Below are 18,484 nucleotides of genomic sequence, written 5' to 3'. Positions count from 1 at the left end.
TCACTCTCGTTTGCATTTGATCGCTACTTTGATACACTCCCGCTTTTTCGGTGAGGTCTTTTGTGTTTATTCGTTATTGGATCGTTTTTGTTCACCACTGTAAATAAGAGCACTGAAGCAAGTAGGGGTAAGTCGCCATTTCTGTTCAACTCGTTTTCTCCTGTTTTGTTTAGTGTAAGAAGCTAGGTTAGTGGCTGTCTTTTCTTTGTTCTTTTTCATGATCAGGGTTTAGTTAGCGGGTGGGGTTGAAGTGTAGTCCCTTTTGTTTGTTGTTTTGGCCTGGGCTTACCCTGAAGCCGTGCTTCATCCACATTTTGTACATATTCATTGAGAGTTTGATTGTTGTGTAAATAAATTTGTGTCCACTCATACCTTGTGTGGCTCGTTTTATGTTGCACCCTTAGCAAGCCGTCCGTGGGACGTAACAGATGCACTGCGTGTAGCGACACAGCGTGGGGCATCAAGGCTCCACACTGTGACGTTTACCGTTACCGAAATTCTTCACGATGACCGACGTAATTTTGACCATGCCGGTAATTGACCATTTTTCGGTAATAAAACAAGAAAATGTAGTCTTTTCATCCCGCTTTGACTCTGTGTTGTCCGGCTATGTTCATTCCCCTTTAAGAAAGCAGTCAGTGTGCTTACGCATGAAGTCACGTGGTTATCAGGAACTTCTGAGATCAAGGGTTCAACCCCGGTCTCCTGCCTTCCTGTGTGGAGTCTGCATGTTCTCCCCGTGCCTGCGTGGGTTTTCTCCGGGAACTCCGGTTTCCTCCCACATCCCAAAAACATGCGTGGTTGAACGCTCTAAATTGTCCGTAGGTATGAGTGTGTGTGTGTGTGTGAATGGTTGTATGTCTCGTGCCCTGCGATTGGCTAGCAACCAGTTTAGGGTGTACCCCACCTACTGCCCCTAGTTAGCTGGGATAGACTCCAGCGCCTCCACGACCCTTGTGAGGAAAAGTGGCATGGAAAATGAATGAATGAATGAATGTTAAATTGAAATCTGGAAAATAAATCAATGAGAAACAGTTAATTTGTATTTCACGTATTAATTCAGATTTTCAAATTATATAACAGTCCATTTGGGCAAATTTATCGTAATTTATAGTCATTGAGGTAAATCTGCTCAATTTACCGTGATACGTACTTTAGGCCATATCGCCCAGTCCTACTGTAACACTGCAGTAGCAAAAGCGCACCCTAATCCAGTTGAGTTCACAAACAAAGCAGGGTGTGCTTAAAGCGGACCCAGACCTACAGTTTTTAAGCGGACCAGAGTTCATTTGTTTGGTCCGAACTGGAGTTCGGGTGCACGTTCACATTTAGGAAACTAAGCGGACTCTTTGAAAAAAGGCAAGGCAAGGCAAGGCAAATTCATTTATATAGCACAATTCATCACAAGGCAATTCAAAGTGCTTTACATCACATGAAGACCATAAAAATCACATTTAAATCAACACAACGTAAAAACCAAGACAAAAGATCGCATTTAATCACAGAATAAAAATAAATAAATAAAAACAAAACAAAAAATACTACTAATAATAATAATTGAAATCAGCAATGGAGATAAGCACAAGAGGAATACAAAGCAGATAGATTGAATTATATAGACAGTTATGGATATGCAGTGCTAAACAAAAGCGTTTTTAGCCCTGATTTAAAGGAGCTAACAGTTTGAGCATACTTCAGACGTTCGGGTAACTTGTTCCAGAGGTGAGGAGCATAATAACTAAATGCTGCCTCACCCTGCTTGGTTCTTGTTCTTGGAACATGGAGAAGACCGGTTCCAGAAGACCTTAGGGGTCTAGATGTCTCATAGGAATCTAACAAGTCAAGCATGTATTTTGGTCCAAGGCCATTAAGTGTTTTGTAGACGAGCAGTAGTATTTTATAGTCTATCCTTTGACTCACTGGAAGCCAGTGTAGCGATTTCAAAACCGGTGTAATGTGGTCAAGCTTCCTTGTATTTGTGAGGACTCTGGCTGCAGCATTCTGTACTAGCTGCAGCTTCCTGACTGATTTTTTATCAAGACCTGTAAATATACCGTTGCAGTAGTCCAATCTGCTGAAAATGAATGCATGCATAAGTTTTTCCATGTCTTGTTGAGTCAGAAGCTCCTTAATTCTGGTTATATTTTTTAGGTGGTAATAAGCGGATTTAGTGATGGACTTTAGATGGCTATCAAATTTTAGGTCTGAGTCAATAATTACGCCAAGGTTTCTGACTTGATTTGTAGCTGTAAGTGACATTGTGCTAAGTTGGCTGCTTATCTTTGACCTTTCCTTTTTTGGCCCAAAAATGATCACCTCTGTCTTCTCCACATTTAACTGGAGAAAATTCTGGCACATCCATTCATTTATTTAATGAATGCATTTGCTCAGGGAGACTAAGGGACTATAATCATGTGGGGACACAGAAATGTACAGTTGTGTGTCATCTGCATAGGCGTGATATGAGATGTCATACTGTTCCATTATCTGAGCTAACGGAAGCATATAGATGTTAAATAAGAGTGGTCCAAGAATTGACCCTTGAGAGACTCCACACGTGAATTTGGTTCGTTCTGACTGATAGTTTCCGATCGACACAAAGAAATCCCTATCATGTAAATAGGTTGTGAACCACTGAAGAATAGTGTCAGTAAGCCCTACTCACTGTTCCAATCTGCTGAGTAGTATGTTGTGATCAACCATGTCAAATGCGGCGCTGAGATCCAATAGTAGCAGAGCAGATGATTTGCCTGCATCGGTATTCCGACGAATATCATTTAGGACTTTGATAAGCACGGTCTCGGTGCTGTGTTGTGGCCGAAATCCAGACTGAAATGAGTTAAAAAGATTGTTTTGCATCATAAAAGTCTGGATCTGTTCAAACACAACCCTTTCGATAATTTTCCCCAGGAATGTCAGATTTGATATTGGCCTGTAATTACTAATGGTTGAGGCATCCAGATTAGGTTTTTTTAGGAGAGGTTTTATTACTGCAGTTTTTAAAGTCTGAGGAAACTCTCCTGTTTGGAGGGAAGTATTTATAATCTGAAGTATGTCTGGGGCTATGCAATGAAAAACAGTTTTGAAAAAGTTTGAAGGAAGGATGTCAAGGCAGCATGTTGTGGGCTTTAATTTCGACACAATTTCTGTTTGTTACGGTCCGCGAACGCGGAAAACAAGATTGGACCAAAGAGCAGACAAGAAACAGAGGGAATAGTAAAAAGGGGTTTTTAATACAACTAAAAAACACGCGATCGCGGAAAAAGGGAGAATAACAAAAGGAGTCCGTGACAAGAGGTCGACGGGGATCAAATAACACTAAACTAAGCGGTGGGCAGCGAGCCAACAAGATAACAAAAATAATCACACTCAATACCTGCACAAGGTAGAGGAATCACCGAACGAAAAAACAGCTGACGCATAAACTAGCAATTCCAACGAGCCTCGAAAGTACTGGTGTCAAATGGCGAACAGCAAGCAAATATCTCGGCAACGTTGGCTTGGGTCGCCGGCGTTATATACAACTGTTGAGTTGCTGGAATTAGCCGCAGGTGCGATGATGGGAACGCCCACACCGCCGGCTCTGTAATGGAAAACAAAATCCAACCAGCAGCAGAATGTGACACTGTTAAAGTGGCATAGTCCAAGAGGCTAAACTGTCTAAGATTGACGTGGGGGACATTTTGGGAGGCGTTTAGTGTAACATTTGTTAATCTGGAGTTGCACACAGTCTGTCTAATCTGTAGTACTTTGTGTGTAAAGAATGCTGCGAAATTGTTACAGGACACCTCAGATGCCAATTCCTGAGGTATTGATGCTTGTGGGTTTGTCAGTTTGTCAACAACAGAAAATAGTGTGCGAGTTTTGTTGGTGTTTCTACTAATGATCTCTGAAAAATATGACTGTCTAGCATTTTTCAGTTCCTGGTTGTATTTGCGAAGACTCTCTTTGTAGATATCATAAAAAACTAGGAGTTTGTTTTTTCGCCATCTGCGTTCTGCTCGTCTACAAACTTGCTTTTGTTTTATAGCTAGTATGGCATTTCTCCAGGGTGACCTCTTCTTTCTTGACAAAGTTTTTGTCTTAATCGGGGCAATAGTGTCCATTACAGTAATCACACTGGAACTGAAACTATTTACAAGTTCTTCCACTGGAGCTATTGTAGGGGTTAATGATGAGGCATAGGCCTGTGTGAATAACGCACATGTGTTATCACTTATGTAACGCTTCCTAATGACCTTGGTTTCCCTTTTCAGAGGATGGACAGGGGTGGTCATTTTAAACATAATGCAGTAGTGATCAGACAGAGCAACATCATTCACTGTGACCTCAGAGATGTTAAGACCTTTGGATATTATTAAGTCCAGTATGTGCCCTCTGTTATGTGTTGGAACTGTGACATGCTGAGATAAACCAAATGTATCCAAAATATTTAAAAGCTCTCTAGCACATCCGTCTTCAGGATTATCAACATGAATGTTAAAGTCACCCACTAAAACAACACAATCAAAGTCCATGCAGACGGAAGACAGTATTTTGGTAAACTCATCAAAAAACATTGTGTTATACTTCGGTGGTCTGTAAATTGTTACCAAGGCAGCTCTGCAAGGGCTTTTTAGCTGAATGACAATATATTCAAAGGAATCAAACTGACCACATGAAATATTCGTGCATTGAAAACTGTCCCCGATCAGAAAAGAACTCTGATCCGTTAGGGACCAGAACAATGCTAGTGAGAATGTGTCCTAAGTGTTAGGCGCACAAATACGACTGAATTGACACAACTGTGAATGTTTGTAGACAATGAAAACAAAACTAATTTGACCACAACTGGACTGCTTTGGTTGTTTTTTTCTCTCATTTGAGCAAGCTTTAATTGTTGCACAGACTCTACTGATAGCTCTTGCCAGTAAGGTGCTTTCACATTAGACCAAAAGGACCAGGGTCCGGTTGGAAAGCTACCTCGCAACTACACTTGCAAATTAGTTGTTGAAAAGGTTCAGCATTAATTACAAAGTAACTAAACATGAATTGCCTTGTTCAAAGTTTAAACAAAAGGAGAAAGAGAAGGCTTCACTTTCGCGTCATTGTTCTTTTTAGTTTACTTTGTGCTACCATCTGTGTAACATATTTTACAATTTAAATGATAAAAATGAATGGCGGACACTGGAAAGTCCTAGAGAGGAAGATATCCTTCATCGTAAACAGACAAGGGTTACATAACAAGATGAAACACAGGATGTCTCAACATGAATGGTCAATAGGGACCTAATTTATGTGTGTGGATAACACAGTACATTTACACAAAGATTTTTCTCTGCTCCAGAAGGGCTGAGTGGTCGCAAAGTGGAGACTCTGCAAATTAAACAGCTTGCCATTGTCAAACTAGAGCTCTCTTTGCTCTGCAGAATTCCTGGGAAGCCACTTCCCTAGAAATCTGCAGGCTGCAATCCATGTGAAGGGTTTTGTTGTTGTGTAACACATTTTACTGCTAACACAGGACTACATACAGGCTCTATTATACTCTCCCATGATTTAAAAAGCCTAAATTGTCACGTTAAAAACTAAAATGAAATATGGCAATACTCTATTCGTTATGCATTTATTTACTCTTAAGTTGTCCCAACATACTAAAATCCTTTTAGCATCTTCTTTTTAAAATACCTTTGTCAGAAGTGGATTCCAACGTCGCGGCAGCAATGAAGTGAAGAAAAACAATGAGAAGAGCTGACATGATGTTGAACTGTGGAGAAAAAATGACAAGAGTGCTCAGTGCAGCCCACGTAGCTGAATCCATAAAGCATACCACATCTGCGCTCTGAGACTAGGGCACTCCCTGACGATTTTGTTTCAAGAGTAAAAAAAGTAGACTACACCCCTACTTTTATTTTAATGCTGCAACGATAAATCGATTAACTCAAGTACTTCCATTCGAAAAAATCTTCAACTCAAAGTTTGCTACTTCAAGAATTCGTTTAATTAGAACGACGTTGTAATGGTTCGTTTTGAAAGTGTTGCATTTAGTATTATTGATTTGGGTGAATACACTGCCCTCTAGGGGCAACAGTGAATATGCCAAAAGTCATATAACATAGTTGAATCCAGCTGCTCCATGTTAAGACCAACAAAACGTATGTTTTTGTTTATGCTGTTGTTATTTAGTTTAAAAGTATGTTTAGCAGTTTTTGTGATTGAATGGGATTGAATGATTTGTTAAGAGCATTGTAAAAAACCGTTAGCATTTCATAGCATTTAATCTAGCAGACTTTTGCTATGCAAGTTAGCCAATTGTTCTTTGTCGTACTTCGATCCTCATTTATTTATTCTTTTTTATCCAGTTGAATGACTATGCTCAGGTATTTCAATTTATTTTTTAAATGCATTTATAGGTCTTCTGAAGTCAAAGTGCAATTCTGCATAGTTTGAAGAAACAGGTATTTTATTTTGTATTCGCAGCTAATGCTCTTTTGAAAGTGCAACTTTAGCAAGCTAAAATAAATGTTATTGCAGGCATAAACACTTGTTTTTTTGCCTTACATCTCCTGAAATTTATCCTGCAATGCATTAGATGTTCGTAATCCGATTCCCCGATCATTCGAACTAAATAATTGCTAGATTAATCGATTACTTAAATAATCGATAGCTGCTGCCCTACTTTAATTATACCAAAAAAGTACTGTATCAGCACCTATATCTGCAACGTCAACTTATGCCAGTACTTGAAGTAAATACCGCATATAATAAAAACCTTTTAAAAAATATATATTTTCCCAGTAGCATTGCCCTATAATTTAAAGACAATTGAATATGTGATGTCAAAGCGCTTATAAACTAAAGTGAAGAGTCTGAAATTAGGTTTTGAAGTATAACTCTGGTTATATCAATACAATGTTTTTGAAAGTTTTATGTTTTTTTACATTCAATAGGTTGTAAAATAAGTTAACAGGAAAATAGTTCAAAGCAGCAAAGCATTATCCTAAAACAAACAGTACTGCCAATACAGCACCGATACGGCACTAAAACAACGTCACTGATATTGGGGAGTACTAAGAAATAATGTGCCGATGCCGTGCAATTTGTACTGTTTGAGCTCTAGTTTCTGACTACTGGTTGCCCTAACAAAGATAGCTGCCAGCTATGGACAAAGCTGTTGAAAAAAAGGAGAGTGCTCTTACAAAGTTGATGATAGACATTCTATTGTGTGGCGTCCAATCATCCTTCTGCTATGAATTTCAATGTGTTTATCACTTGTAGCCGTTCAATCCATTTGACGTGGGTGGAGGGCAGCGAATGTAAGTTTGTGTATTTGCTGATAGATCTCCCACTTCAAATGGATTGGTGGTCTAGCTCACATAACTCCATTACTCCAATCTGACGCAAGCTTGCCGTTCTATGATCATGCCAGCCTGTTCAATCACGTGGCGTCTTTAAAGCACTGTAAAAAATGAAGTATTTCACATAGAGCGCTGCCCTCAACATGAATTGAAAGCGCAGATTTAAACCTCTCTCCCAGTTTGTATTTGAAACTGATTGAACACGGAAAACCGGAGATATGATCCTTTTAATTTCATAATTGTAACTATGAAGGAAGTATTCACTATTGAAACTAGGAAATATTTTCTCCACACTCATGCTCTGTGGGCGAATAATTCTTCATTTCAGTCTTTTTTTTTGTTTGTTTTGTTTTGTATTTCTGTAATGGGTTATTGTGCACTATCATTATAACAACAGTTCATACAGATAGGTTTGTGCTGGGAGAAAAATACCATTGTTTCAAAAATAAATAAATAAATAAGCAGTTGCTCACAATGTTACTCATTACTTGAGTATTCTTTTCACTGGATACTTTTTTACTTGTACTTGAGTACATTTTTTGGATGACTACTTTCACTTGAGTAAAATTATTTTGAAGTAACACTACTCGAGTAATTTTTTGGCTACTCTACACATCTCTGACTAGATGTCCAATCCATTTGAAGCCCGCCCACTTCAAATGGATTGGATGTCTAGTCCCACTGATGGAAGTCAATTAGTTAAGCAATGTCAGACCAAGCCATGATAAAAATTATATTTAAGTGCCTATGACAGGATTTAAAATAGTCTTAAATAGCATTATTAGGTGAATTTGAATTATATTTTGAGACGATTCGACTAAATATAACAATTTGGCGAAGCGCAGATGATGAGAAATTAGTCTTTCAATCTGCCATTTAGCCCTTGGCTGTCATTATAGTGCTCTAGCGTCCCCAGCTGAATGATGACGTTGGCAGTGTCACGATTTCATCTGATTTAGAATTAAGCCCATTGAGGGGGAATTATACAGAATGAGAAAAATGTGATGAAGAGAGCAGCAAAATGTCATTGTTTCAATCACTCTACTCCAATATTTTACAGGATATAGTATTTTTCCCCCAATTGCTAAATAAAAGGTATGGTCATGACAAATAAATGTCTTGTGCTAAATGAATTATGAAATATTAAAAATGTTTTTATTCAGTATGACATGGCAAAATTACTCCATAATGGTCAAAACTGTCGACTTCTTGCACGAACGATTTTATGCCACAGGAGTTAGTCCGGCTTTTGTCATTTCTCTGCCCCGGCTTCGGAGAGCATAAACAAACCAGGATGCGTGACAGCTAGCCGACTAGCTGACCCCAACCGAGCGGCGTTTCAAAGTCTTATTCTTGCCTTTCGAAGTGAAAAATCCCACAAAACTACCCCGGACGTCATGTCAGCAACCCCCCCCGACGGCGAGCAAGTGACAGCTCGTCGTTTCTCTGCTGTGGGCAGGAGAGCTCGTTTGCTGGGGAAGCAGCTGGAGAATGACCGCCGGACAAACCGGCCGACGTCGGAGGAGCACGTAGCTGCCCGAGCCCAACCCGAGGACAGTGGTCTATTGCCGGTGTTCTGCCAAATTTAGCATCCTTATAATATTTTGCTCCCAACACGGTTGTGGCTGTGAATAAGCCCTCTTTCACATTCAGTTAAGACTCTCAATGTTATCCACCGGTGCTAAATAAACAAGTAACATCATAAGCATACATGTTCAAGACGAATATGGAATTAATTAATGCTTAGCTACAGGGCAAAGATGTAAATAGTGAGAGAGCGGCGTGAAGTTGTTGTGTGCAGCTAACATGGCAGGATGTGTCTGAGAAGAACTGCAGGTCCGTCCATGATCAAACGTAAGTAAATATTCCTTTGTAGTGTTTACTTTGTAATCGCTTTTTAACACAAAGTGCAAAATTTGACAGAACACCGGGCACAAGAAGAGGGCAATAAGCCGAATATAGCGCTCTCCCGCCGGGCAAGCGAAGAAGACCGAGGGGCTGGGGTACAACAAGCCGCCGGTCGTCGGCCGAGCGTCATTCTCGGTGGACAAAGAGCATTGTCCGCCACAAAATGCAGGCCACCTCCGTATAAAAACGTGTGCCATCAGGCATGAAAATGGGTCAGGGGTTAAAAAGGTGAGAAAAGTGTGGAGTAAATATGTTCCGGCGTTCTGCCAAAATGTCCGCCGTCGGCAAAACATCCTACATGTGGCGAATTTGACCATTTTAATTTTTCACATAAGGCTTAATATTCGATTTAACGGGGGTTTAATTAGTTGAAGGAGTTGATTTCAACCACCATTGACTCGCGCTAGCTTAGCCACTCCAGAGCCCTGAAACTAACAAATAACTGTCAAACTGCACAGAATTTGTTCAAATCATTTCCAACGACTAATTAAACCCCGGCTAACTCAAAGATTAAGCCTAATGTAAAAAATTCTGAACTTCCCCTTTAAAATAAAGACCATTGAATATGGCCATTAAAATGTTGTCTATAAAAGTTTTAGAGCAATAAAACAAACAACAAAAATGAATAAAATGAACAGGAATCCTTCAAAGTATTTCATAATGGGTCCAAATTATTTTTCGAACAGATCATGTGACTATAGAACAGGGGTCTCAAACCGGTCCTCAAAGGGCCGCAGTGGGTACTGGATTTCATTCCAACCAAACGAGAACAATCCCTTTTCACCAATCTGGTGTCTAACAAGTGTAATCAGTTAATTGCAGTCAGGTGCTGCTTACTTTAGCAGAAACCTCATTGGTTGAACTGTCTGTTTTGGATCTGTTGGAACAAAGACCAGGACCCACTGCGGCCCTTTGTGGAATCGGTTTGAGACCCCTGCTATAGAACCTTAGAGACAGCCGTTTGCATTGCTTAGCCAAAACTACAGCTGAGGAGGCAAGATGGATATTTAGAATTTCTTTAAACCTAAGCTTTCAAAACCCTCAACAACAACTGAGCTTGAACCAAGGATTGAGCACGAGCAGTATCAAAAAGTCCTGGCTGTCGTGTTACCTGTTGTGCTGTAATTCCAAGTGGTGCTTGAATTGGATGCTTATAGCGGTCGACAGTCTTTTTGAGCCAGCGCAAAGTTCGCAGCGCACGGAGATATTTTTGTTATCTTTACTGGACAAAAATGTGAAGTAATGGCTGTGTTTCCAGTGTGCAAATGCAGCCGTTTGTAGTATATCTCCTGCCTATTTCATTGCATCCTGGCGAGGTAGCAAGGCTATGTTGTTTTGGCCGCAAACTCCCAGCGCTCACGCATCATGGTAATACACGTGACCCTTTTTGTTCCATCCCCGATTAAAAAATGTGACATGTGATGTCACTCCCATGACTACAGTATTCTTCATTTTACACACATTATGTAGTAATAGTAACGCACAGGCATCAAGGAAAGTAATTTTACTCAGATTACTGATTTAGAAAAATGAACGCATTAGATTGTTCTTTACTGAAAGAAAGTAATCAGATTAGTTTCGCATTACGATACCGCGTTATTGACAACACTGCTTTTATATTACCGTTAAATACACAAGCTTGACGCTACCTTAACGGGAGCTATTTTTTCACCGGACGCTCCGGCAGTGTTCAACGCAAGCTGCAACGAACGGCAGTAACTTTGTCATACCACAAAATATGAAAACGAAAACCATTACTCACTAAATTCAATATGCTGGCAAATGCATTCATCTAAAAACAATTGGGAGTGGTACTTTACCTCCTCCAGCGAATGTGAATTTGTGCTTAGTACAAGATCATCTGTCGCAATTAGCGATCTTTGACGCTCTTTTTTTTTTTTTCCTCCCCGCATACAAACTTGTTTCTCTCTCAGCGGCTGTGATTAACCTCAATGAAGTTGCTGTCCTAGCTAAGCCTTGCCTATCATTCGTCTTTGTAAGTTTTTAGTAACTTTGTGTATTGAATTTGAAAGGAAAATGTGTGTTTTGTTTTTGACGAACTTTTTCATGAAGCTAAACTGTTGAAGCTACTCACATGTGGAAAAATACGAGTGTACAACGTTTTAAATGTATTCATTTGGTATATTTCAGTTACCACGATTTGAGAGATCAATAAATTGAAGAATTTACGCCTTGCGTTTGGAGTGCTTGTTTTGGGGTTTGCTGGAATAGCGTCACTGACACACGCAGCATCCAACAGGGGAAGGGGTAAGCGCTGCCGCGCCAAGCCAATTCTGGCTGCATTTTCGACACATGAAAAATAACGAATACGTACTACTGTATGACGGAAAATTTTAGTGGTTTTGTAACCGCGACGTTTTCATAGCATGGTAATCCGTGAAGGTAACTGGCACATGCCTACAAACGACCCCCCCCCCCTTAAAATTTTTCTCCTCGGATCTACACGATTCACGTAGGTCATCCTTTTTTACTTCAAAACGGCGAATTTCGCCGAAAGGTGAGAGATTTTCATGCCTGGCCATGATCCCAATATTTTACATAATACAAAATATGATATGATGATTTACTCACTTCCTCGTAAGTCCAATGGTCCGAAAGCTGTCTGACTTGTTTTGATCAATCTCAGGGTGAATGGGAACCTTTTCAAACTCGAAAGGCTCACACTCCTCTCCCTGGTGCAGCAACAAAACCCTGCAGCATATTTGGCTAGCGTGATGTGAAAAATAAACGAATTAATCCGCAAAATCAGCTGAATCTGCAGTCCATCTGAATGCTATAAAGCAATGCTGTATTGTGAGATGCTGACCCGGGTCACATTCGGAAGTCACTCATTTTCATGGCGCGGGATTCAAAAACTGAATAAATAAAACGATCGCTTCCACACACATCCAAGCAGTCCATTTCATTCAGGAGCATCAAATATCGCGTGAAATATGAAATAAACAAGCTTTTTGATGTCATAGGCACTTTAACGACGATTGAGTAAGCAGTAATTTAGTATTAAAAGAATTTTATTTATTTTTTTATGTGGGATTGATACTGTATCGGCATCGGCTGACACACAGCTCGTTGTGGAAAAATACTACTACTAATAAAAAAATAATAATACAAAAAAAAACAATAAAACTATGTTTTAGTTAGTTTTCAGCTATTTAAAATTATTATTATTTTTCATTATTACTTCCTTATGTGATTATATTTGGATTTTTCTTGCAATACCAGGGGAGTAGCAAAAATTTGGCCACGTGTACACTATATAAATCAGCAAGAAAATAATTCAGTCCTGACATTGTACTTTGTTGGCTACTATGACAACCATTCTTCCATTTCCTATACCATTATCCTGGGTGTGTGCAGTTTTTGGTTGGTGGTTATTTGTAAGCAAACAAATGCAACAACACTTTGGTTGAACTGTAGGTGCACAAAATCAGCGTGCTGTGTTGGGTTATAGCTTATAACTGTTAAACATTCGTTTTCCACTCGGATAATATCTGATACCATGTGTCATGATTTTTCTCCCGAGTAAGCTGTCGAGGATTTCACAACATTCCCCCTCCGAAAAACTAGATACAAAAAACAACAGAAGAGTTACAACTTGCCTTTTCAGAGCACCACCCACGTTTGATGGATATTTTGTGACACTATGAACTAAGCAGTAAACATGAAGAAACGTGCAGGAAATACTAGACTTTTAACTCACCGTTGAGATGTGGGAAACAACAAGAGTCCTACAGCCACGAGACTCCATCGGTTTCGTTGATTCAACTACACAGAACTCAACTTCCCAAAAAAGAAAGACCACGAAATTGCCAACATTTACAGCTGGGGCTATGTTAAACACATTTAAAGAATGGTGCAAAACAGCCAGTCTGAGGTGTGTTTACCGCAAGTACATTGTATAAGGAGAGTTGTGCACGCCACCTGTTGGTGGAATTTAGCACGCGCGCAAGGGGAAAAAAAAGGAAAAAAAACAGATTGAGTGGATTTCCAGGAACTCGTGGGAACTGCGTGAAAATGGGACGGTCACTATTTTAGGAATTCTGAAGGGGTACTCCTCCCACTACCGTTGAAAGGGTTTAAATTCTTTGTTCGTCTATTTACCATACGTAGGGTCGCCAACTCCCTGAAAAAAAGTAAAGGGACACCTGATTGGTAGAGCCGGCCAGCCCGTATGTGAAAAGTGATTTTTAATGTTTTTTAAATTTTTATTATTATATATGGCGGAATACACAGACAAGGCTGAAAAAGCAGTTTCTGCACTTGCACCCCTCTTTAAAATAAATTGCTGTATTTTAAGCCAAAAGAACTTGTGTTTGATAGAACAATATGTCTTTACACTACAATAGCAGTTTCATGCCGCAGGAAGCCCACAAACTATTTCTAATTTGTCCGTTTTACCCTGATGACCCCCGTTTACAGACACCCCGAAACCTCTGTTGTTTCAACCCAGCCATAAAAGAACGTAAGTAATTATATTTTTTATTTGAAATAGCTGTCATTTTTAGATTAAAATAATTTATTTATATCTAATATTTGGTTTTATTTAAAAAAAAAAAAAAAAAAAACGGCTTTAAAATAATTATTTACTGGCATATTTTAAATTTTTAAACAAATTACGTCACAATGAAAAAAATTGTGTCTGTAAATAAGTAACAGATATTTTTCCCTTTCCATTTTCCCTGATATTTTAGATGATAAATAATCGATCCAAACAAAGTAAAATAGAAAAAAAAAAAAAAAGTTTTAAAGGGTAAATATATGAAAAAGAAAATCTTTTCTGCATCGCCACCCCTTGTTATATTACCATTTTCAACCATAAAATCCCACAAAATCCGGGTGTGGGCCATTCACAGCTCAGAATCATGCCGTCTTTAATTATGCTCTCACCTAGAGTTAGGATTTCGCTCTTTAAAGTATATACAGTATATATATATATTTTAATGCCCTCCTGTTCAAAATTTTTCTTCCACCAGAAAATGTAGATTTTAAGCTTTGCAATGATATATCACACATGCGTATAGGACAATTTTGAAATTTGTGTCTCAGAGCAGAACTTCAAGTCACTTGAGTGTTTTCCGCCATATGCACTACCATTCAAAAGTTTGGGGTCACTGACCCCAAACTTTTGAATGGTACTGTATATAATATTGTAATAATTTTACTCAAAACTGAATTATTTAGGTACATATTTGAGTTATATAAGCCCATGGAAAAACAATAGTTACCAGCAATATATTTTTAATACAAAAAAAATAGTAGAAATAAAACTAGCAAACATTTGTCATGCTAAATTTAAAAAAAAAATGTATAATTTAACCCTTAAGGTACTGTGCCTTTTTTTGTTTGTTTGTTTGTTTGCATGTGTTTTTGGTCTTTTTTTTTTTTTTTTTCTTAAACGTGCAAACAAACAATTAAAAAAAAAAAAAAAATAGGAGCGTTCAGAGTCCTCTAAGCAGTTTCGCAAATGATCACTCCAAATATGTGAAAATGCAGACGAAATTGACAGATCCTAAACATGTAATTGACCAGTTTCCGAGGTACAGCCGCTTTACTTCTGCATGTCTGCAAGTAACTTCGATTTTAGAATTTCTCCATCCAAAACAACAGTGGAGCTGGAGTAACATTACTCGTCAAAATCCCTTAAAAATACAACTTTGAAATACCGCATCCATCTGCCATCATTACGACAGGGCAGGACAACATGTTCATGAAGGCAGATGTTGAACCGAGCTCGTGCCACCACAAAGACCAGCTGTTTTTGTAGCCATGTTGCCGCTGTGTTATGGAAGGTATGTTGTTCCTATCCCTGCATTTTCATGTGTCCGGTGCTCAAAAAATACTGAAGCTAAAATCTTGCGCATGAAACGATGATGATCGTAATTATGATTATCTTTAATATTATTTACTACAACTACTGTATCTGATGCTAGCCTGTTGCTAATCAGTACGTGTAGATGGCACAATTATGTAAAAACATAAATGCAAGTGTTACAAATGTTTTGTTTACAAGTGGGAAACGCTGTTAGGCAAGGGAAGACAAGTTGATGTGCCTCACATTCACGCTTACTGTACAGTACCTTGATGAACATATATCGAGACTACGTGCGTTCTTTTTTGATGATGGAAGGCACGACTCCCGGGGGCGACTGAGAGGCAGGGGCTAGGGTAGACGGTGGCTCGCCTCGCGGCAGACCATCAGCTCGATCCTGAGATCCAACTACGAGCTTTTTAACTGCAACAACTTTAAGGAATGCTATTGGAGCTGGAATTACTGAAGACAGCGGGAGAAAGGCCATCACGAGGCTGCCGATGGTCCATGTAATGTTGGGTGAAATTTTGGCAAGGCTCAGGAGCTGTGTGTGTATGATATCACTTTCTCGTATGCTATTTTTCTCATACTTTTATAAATTGTGGTTTATTGACCTGATTTGCGCATGCACAAATCATTTTAAATAAAACGAGAAATGGAATCATGTTGTCCAAATGTTTTATTGCGATCAATATCTGCAATAGAAAATGACTTTCTATTTTTGTTTATATGTACATACCTTGTAGTATTTCCTTGGAACTGGAACAACAAAATCCGTGTCAGCCGTTCTGCATTTGGAAAATGTAATATTATTTGTAAAGTCACCTCATTTTGGTCATTCAAGTGGCCGGCGTATCAATCTACACCTCACGTCAACACAGTCTGACAGGTTGTTATAATTTTGTCCACGAATGATCAACGAAGTGATAAGAGTTCATGCACAGAACGTCTCAGAGTCTCGTCTATGTCGTGCTGAATCCATTTTTGGACATTCCGTGGGTTCCTCTGGCTTGATTTTGCAGTTTTAACGTCATCAACCCACTGCTTACTTCAACCGCAACTCATGAGTTTTTTTCTAAACCAGAAGTTCGAAGCAGAAATTTTCCAAGATGGCGCCGCCCGTTTCGCTCGGGAAACTTGTCTATGCAAATATTGAAAATATATAAAATATAAGAACAAATGATCATCATTTTGAAAATGCGTTTTCGTCATGCTTCACCCAAAACTCTTATCTCCCACACTCTTAACTGAATCAGCCTTAAGCTGATTCAAGCTTTTGCGTTCCGGTGATGGCGGAGCGATGGTGTAGACCAGGGGTCTCCAAACTGGTCCTTGAGGGCCGCTGTGGGTCCTGGTTTTTGTTCATACCGATCAAGCACAGACCTCTTAACCAATGTGGTTTCTACTAAAACAAGCAGCACCTGATTGCAATCAACTGATTACACTTATAAAACACCAAATTGGTGAAAAGGTGTGGTCATGTTTTGTTGGAATGAAATCCTGCACCCACTGCAGCCGTATCTGGAATAGTTTGGAGACCACTGGCGTAGACCCTATGCCCTCATCGCGCATTCGAAGTTCTGCGTCAAGCGAAAGCGTTGCTCTGTAATTCACTGCCATGTCACTAGAGGGGTGTGGCTTTGTCTTTGTACCGTTTTGGGCAACTTGTCGAATCCCGTAAGTTTTACTCCGGTCATTGACAGCAATGGTAACGGAGATGGAACGTGTGCATTTGCAGCTTCAGCCAATCAACATTGGACAACAAATGTTGTTAATACAAATGTTGAAGTGTAGACGACACAACAGACGTTTGCGAATGTTTGAAAACGGCGGTGTTGTGCTGAACCGGAAACAACGTTCTGAGCGGACCAATCACAGTCCCATGACGTTCATGTCACGCGCGTTGACGTGACGCCTAGTCAGGATTTTTCAGAGGTGACGTAAGGTCGTAAATTGTGTCTGCGTTGATGGCGTTGGTCCGCCATCACAGCTACGCAGAAGCATAAATCAGTTGTGTTATCTCCGTTTTTCTAATGGCAAGCGACAGTACTACCTCAACCAATGAGATGAGGGGGATTGTCATTGTTCTGTCAGCTCATTGGTTTGAAAGCAGGAGAAGCGGGGTAATGCCCAATGTCTAAACCGGCACCCAAGGGCCGCTGTGGCTCCCAGATTACACTTGTAGACACCAGATTGGTGAAAAGATGTTGTCTTGTCTTGTTGGAATGAAATGCAGCACTCACTGCCACCCTATGTGGAATAGTTTGGACATCCCTGCCCTCCTTATTCTTGAAAAGAACCATACCAGTATTCATTCGTTCTAAAAATCTAACACGATTATTGATTTTCCTTATAATACGGGACAAAGCGCATCCCTTGTTTGTTTAATATGGGACGCGTACTTTTTTTTTTCTGCATATGGGACAATTTCGTTTTTCAAGGGAAGGTTGGCCCTTAACAACATACATACATGGCATACAGTATCATACGGTGACCGAGTACCATGATGCACTACAAAAACAACATTTTGGGCTTTCTTTAACTTTGTTACGTTCTAATGTTTCAGTATTCTTTGCATAACTTAGTTTTCTTCAAAAAGTCAGTATTAAATATTTTACTCTACTTACCTTTACTTTCCATAGTTGAATGGGCTGACAACAGTCTCACAAAAATTATCTATGAAAATCAAATGTATCAACTAGACATGTGCCGATTACTGGTTTCAAGGTATACTGTGGTGTGAAAACGTCACTGCTTTAAAACCGCAAAAATTTTCCGTCATGCCCTCCATAAGGTATTAGCTAATTTTATGTCCCAAAAATGCAGGGAGAAATCCCTCGCTCACAGCTGCAAGGCTCAACCTTCCTACACCGGTTGTTGCTCAGTGTCTGTGAGTCAGCTGTGCTACACCATAACTAGAGTAGGTGAAACTCCTGAACTTTTTCCCCCATCGAAGAAAACAAAATCGCTGGTATGGGAATACTTCGGCTACAGAAAAGTTACAGACAACCGCGGCTTAAAGGAGGAGGGCTAACCGACATGTAAAACATGTTTGTGGAGGGTGGCTGCCTCCATTATGATTTCGCATTTATACAAAATTAAAGGTTAGTAAACACTGTCATGAACATTTCCCACCAGCTACGAAAGTTAAATCCAGCCTGTTTAGTGTGTCCAGCGGTGATAAAACAGGTGTATTTTTTTATTCTTATCCCTGGAAATTTTCTGTGTTGAGAAAGAGAGTGTGTGTATAATGTAAAGATGATACGAGTAATGCACACATGCTTTTTATGGAACATAATTCAATTATTTTTTGTTGTGATGGTCGTAATGTTGAGCTGTGGCAATGGGTTTTGGCTCACCTAAAGGACTACATTTATTTCAATTTTATTTTGAATATTTCAGTTATTTTTTT

The 18,484-nt window shown here is 39.4% G+C and overlaps 1 protein-coding gene across 3 annotated transcripts in view; it reads right to left on the bottom strand.

The window, feature by feature from the left end:
• The window catches only part of ghrb (growth hormone receptor b), a 33,633-nt gene extending 20,459 nt beyond the window's left edge, over window positions 1–13,174 (bottom strand). For 2 of the 3 annotated variants that reach the window (XM_057819458.1, XM_057819459.1), the window contains exons 1-2: window positions 12,964–13,174; window positions 5,665–5,743 (exon numbers count right to left, since the gene is read on the bottom strand). In XM_057819458.1, coding sequence (XP_057675441.1) covers window positions 5,665–5,743; window positions 12,964–13,011 — 127 coding nt within the window. In that variant the 5' untranslated portion in view covers window positions 13,012–13,174. Of the gene's footprint in view, window positions 1–2,665; window positions 3,584–5,664; window positions 5,744–12,963 lie in introns of all 3 variants that reach the window. The other variant, XM_057819460.1, reaches the window with a different exon arrangement.
• Between the last annotated feature and the right edge of the window lie 5,310 nt (window positions 13,175–18,484).

The sequence above is a fragment of the Corythoichthys intestinalis genome, chromosome 17 (assembly GCF_030265065.1).
Source record: "Corythoichthys intestinalis isolate RoL2023-P3 chromosome 17, ASM3026506v1, whole genome shotgun sequence".
Taxonomy (NCBI): Eukaryota; Metazoa; Chordata; class Actinopteri; order Syngnathiformes; family Syngnathidae; genus Corythoichthys; species Corythoichthys intestinalis.
This window is presented reverse-complemented; position numbering and strand designations above follow the sequence as displayed.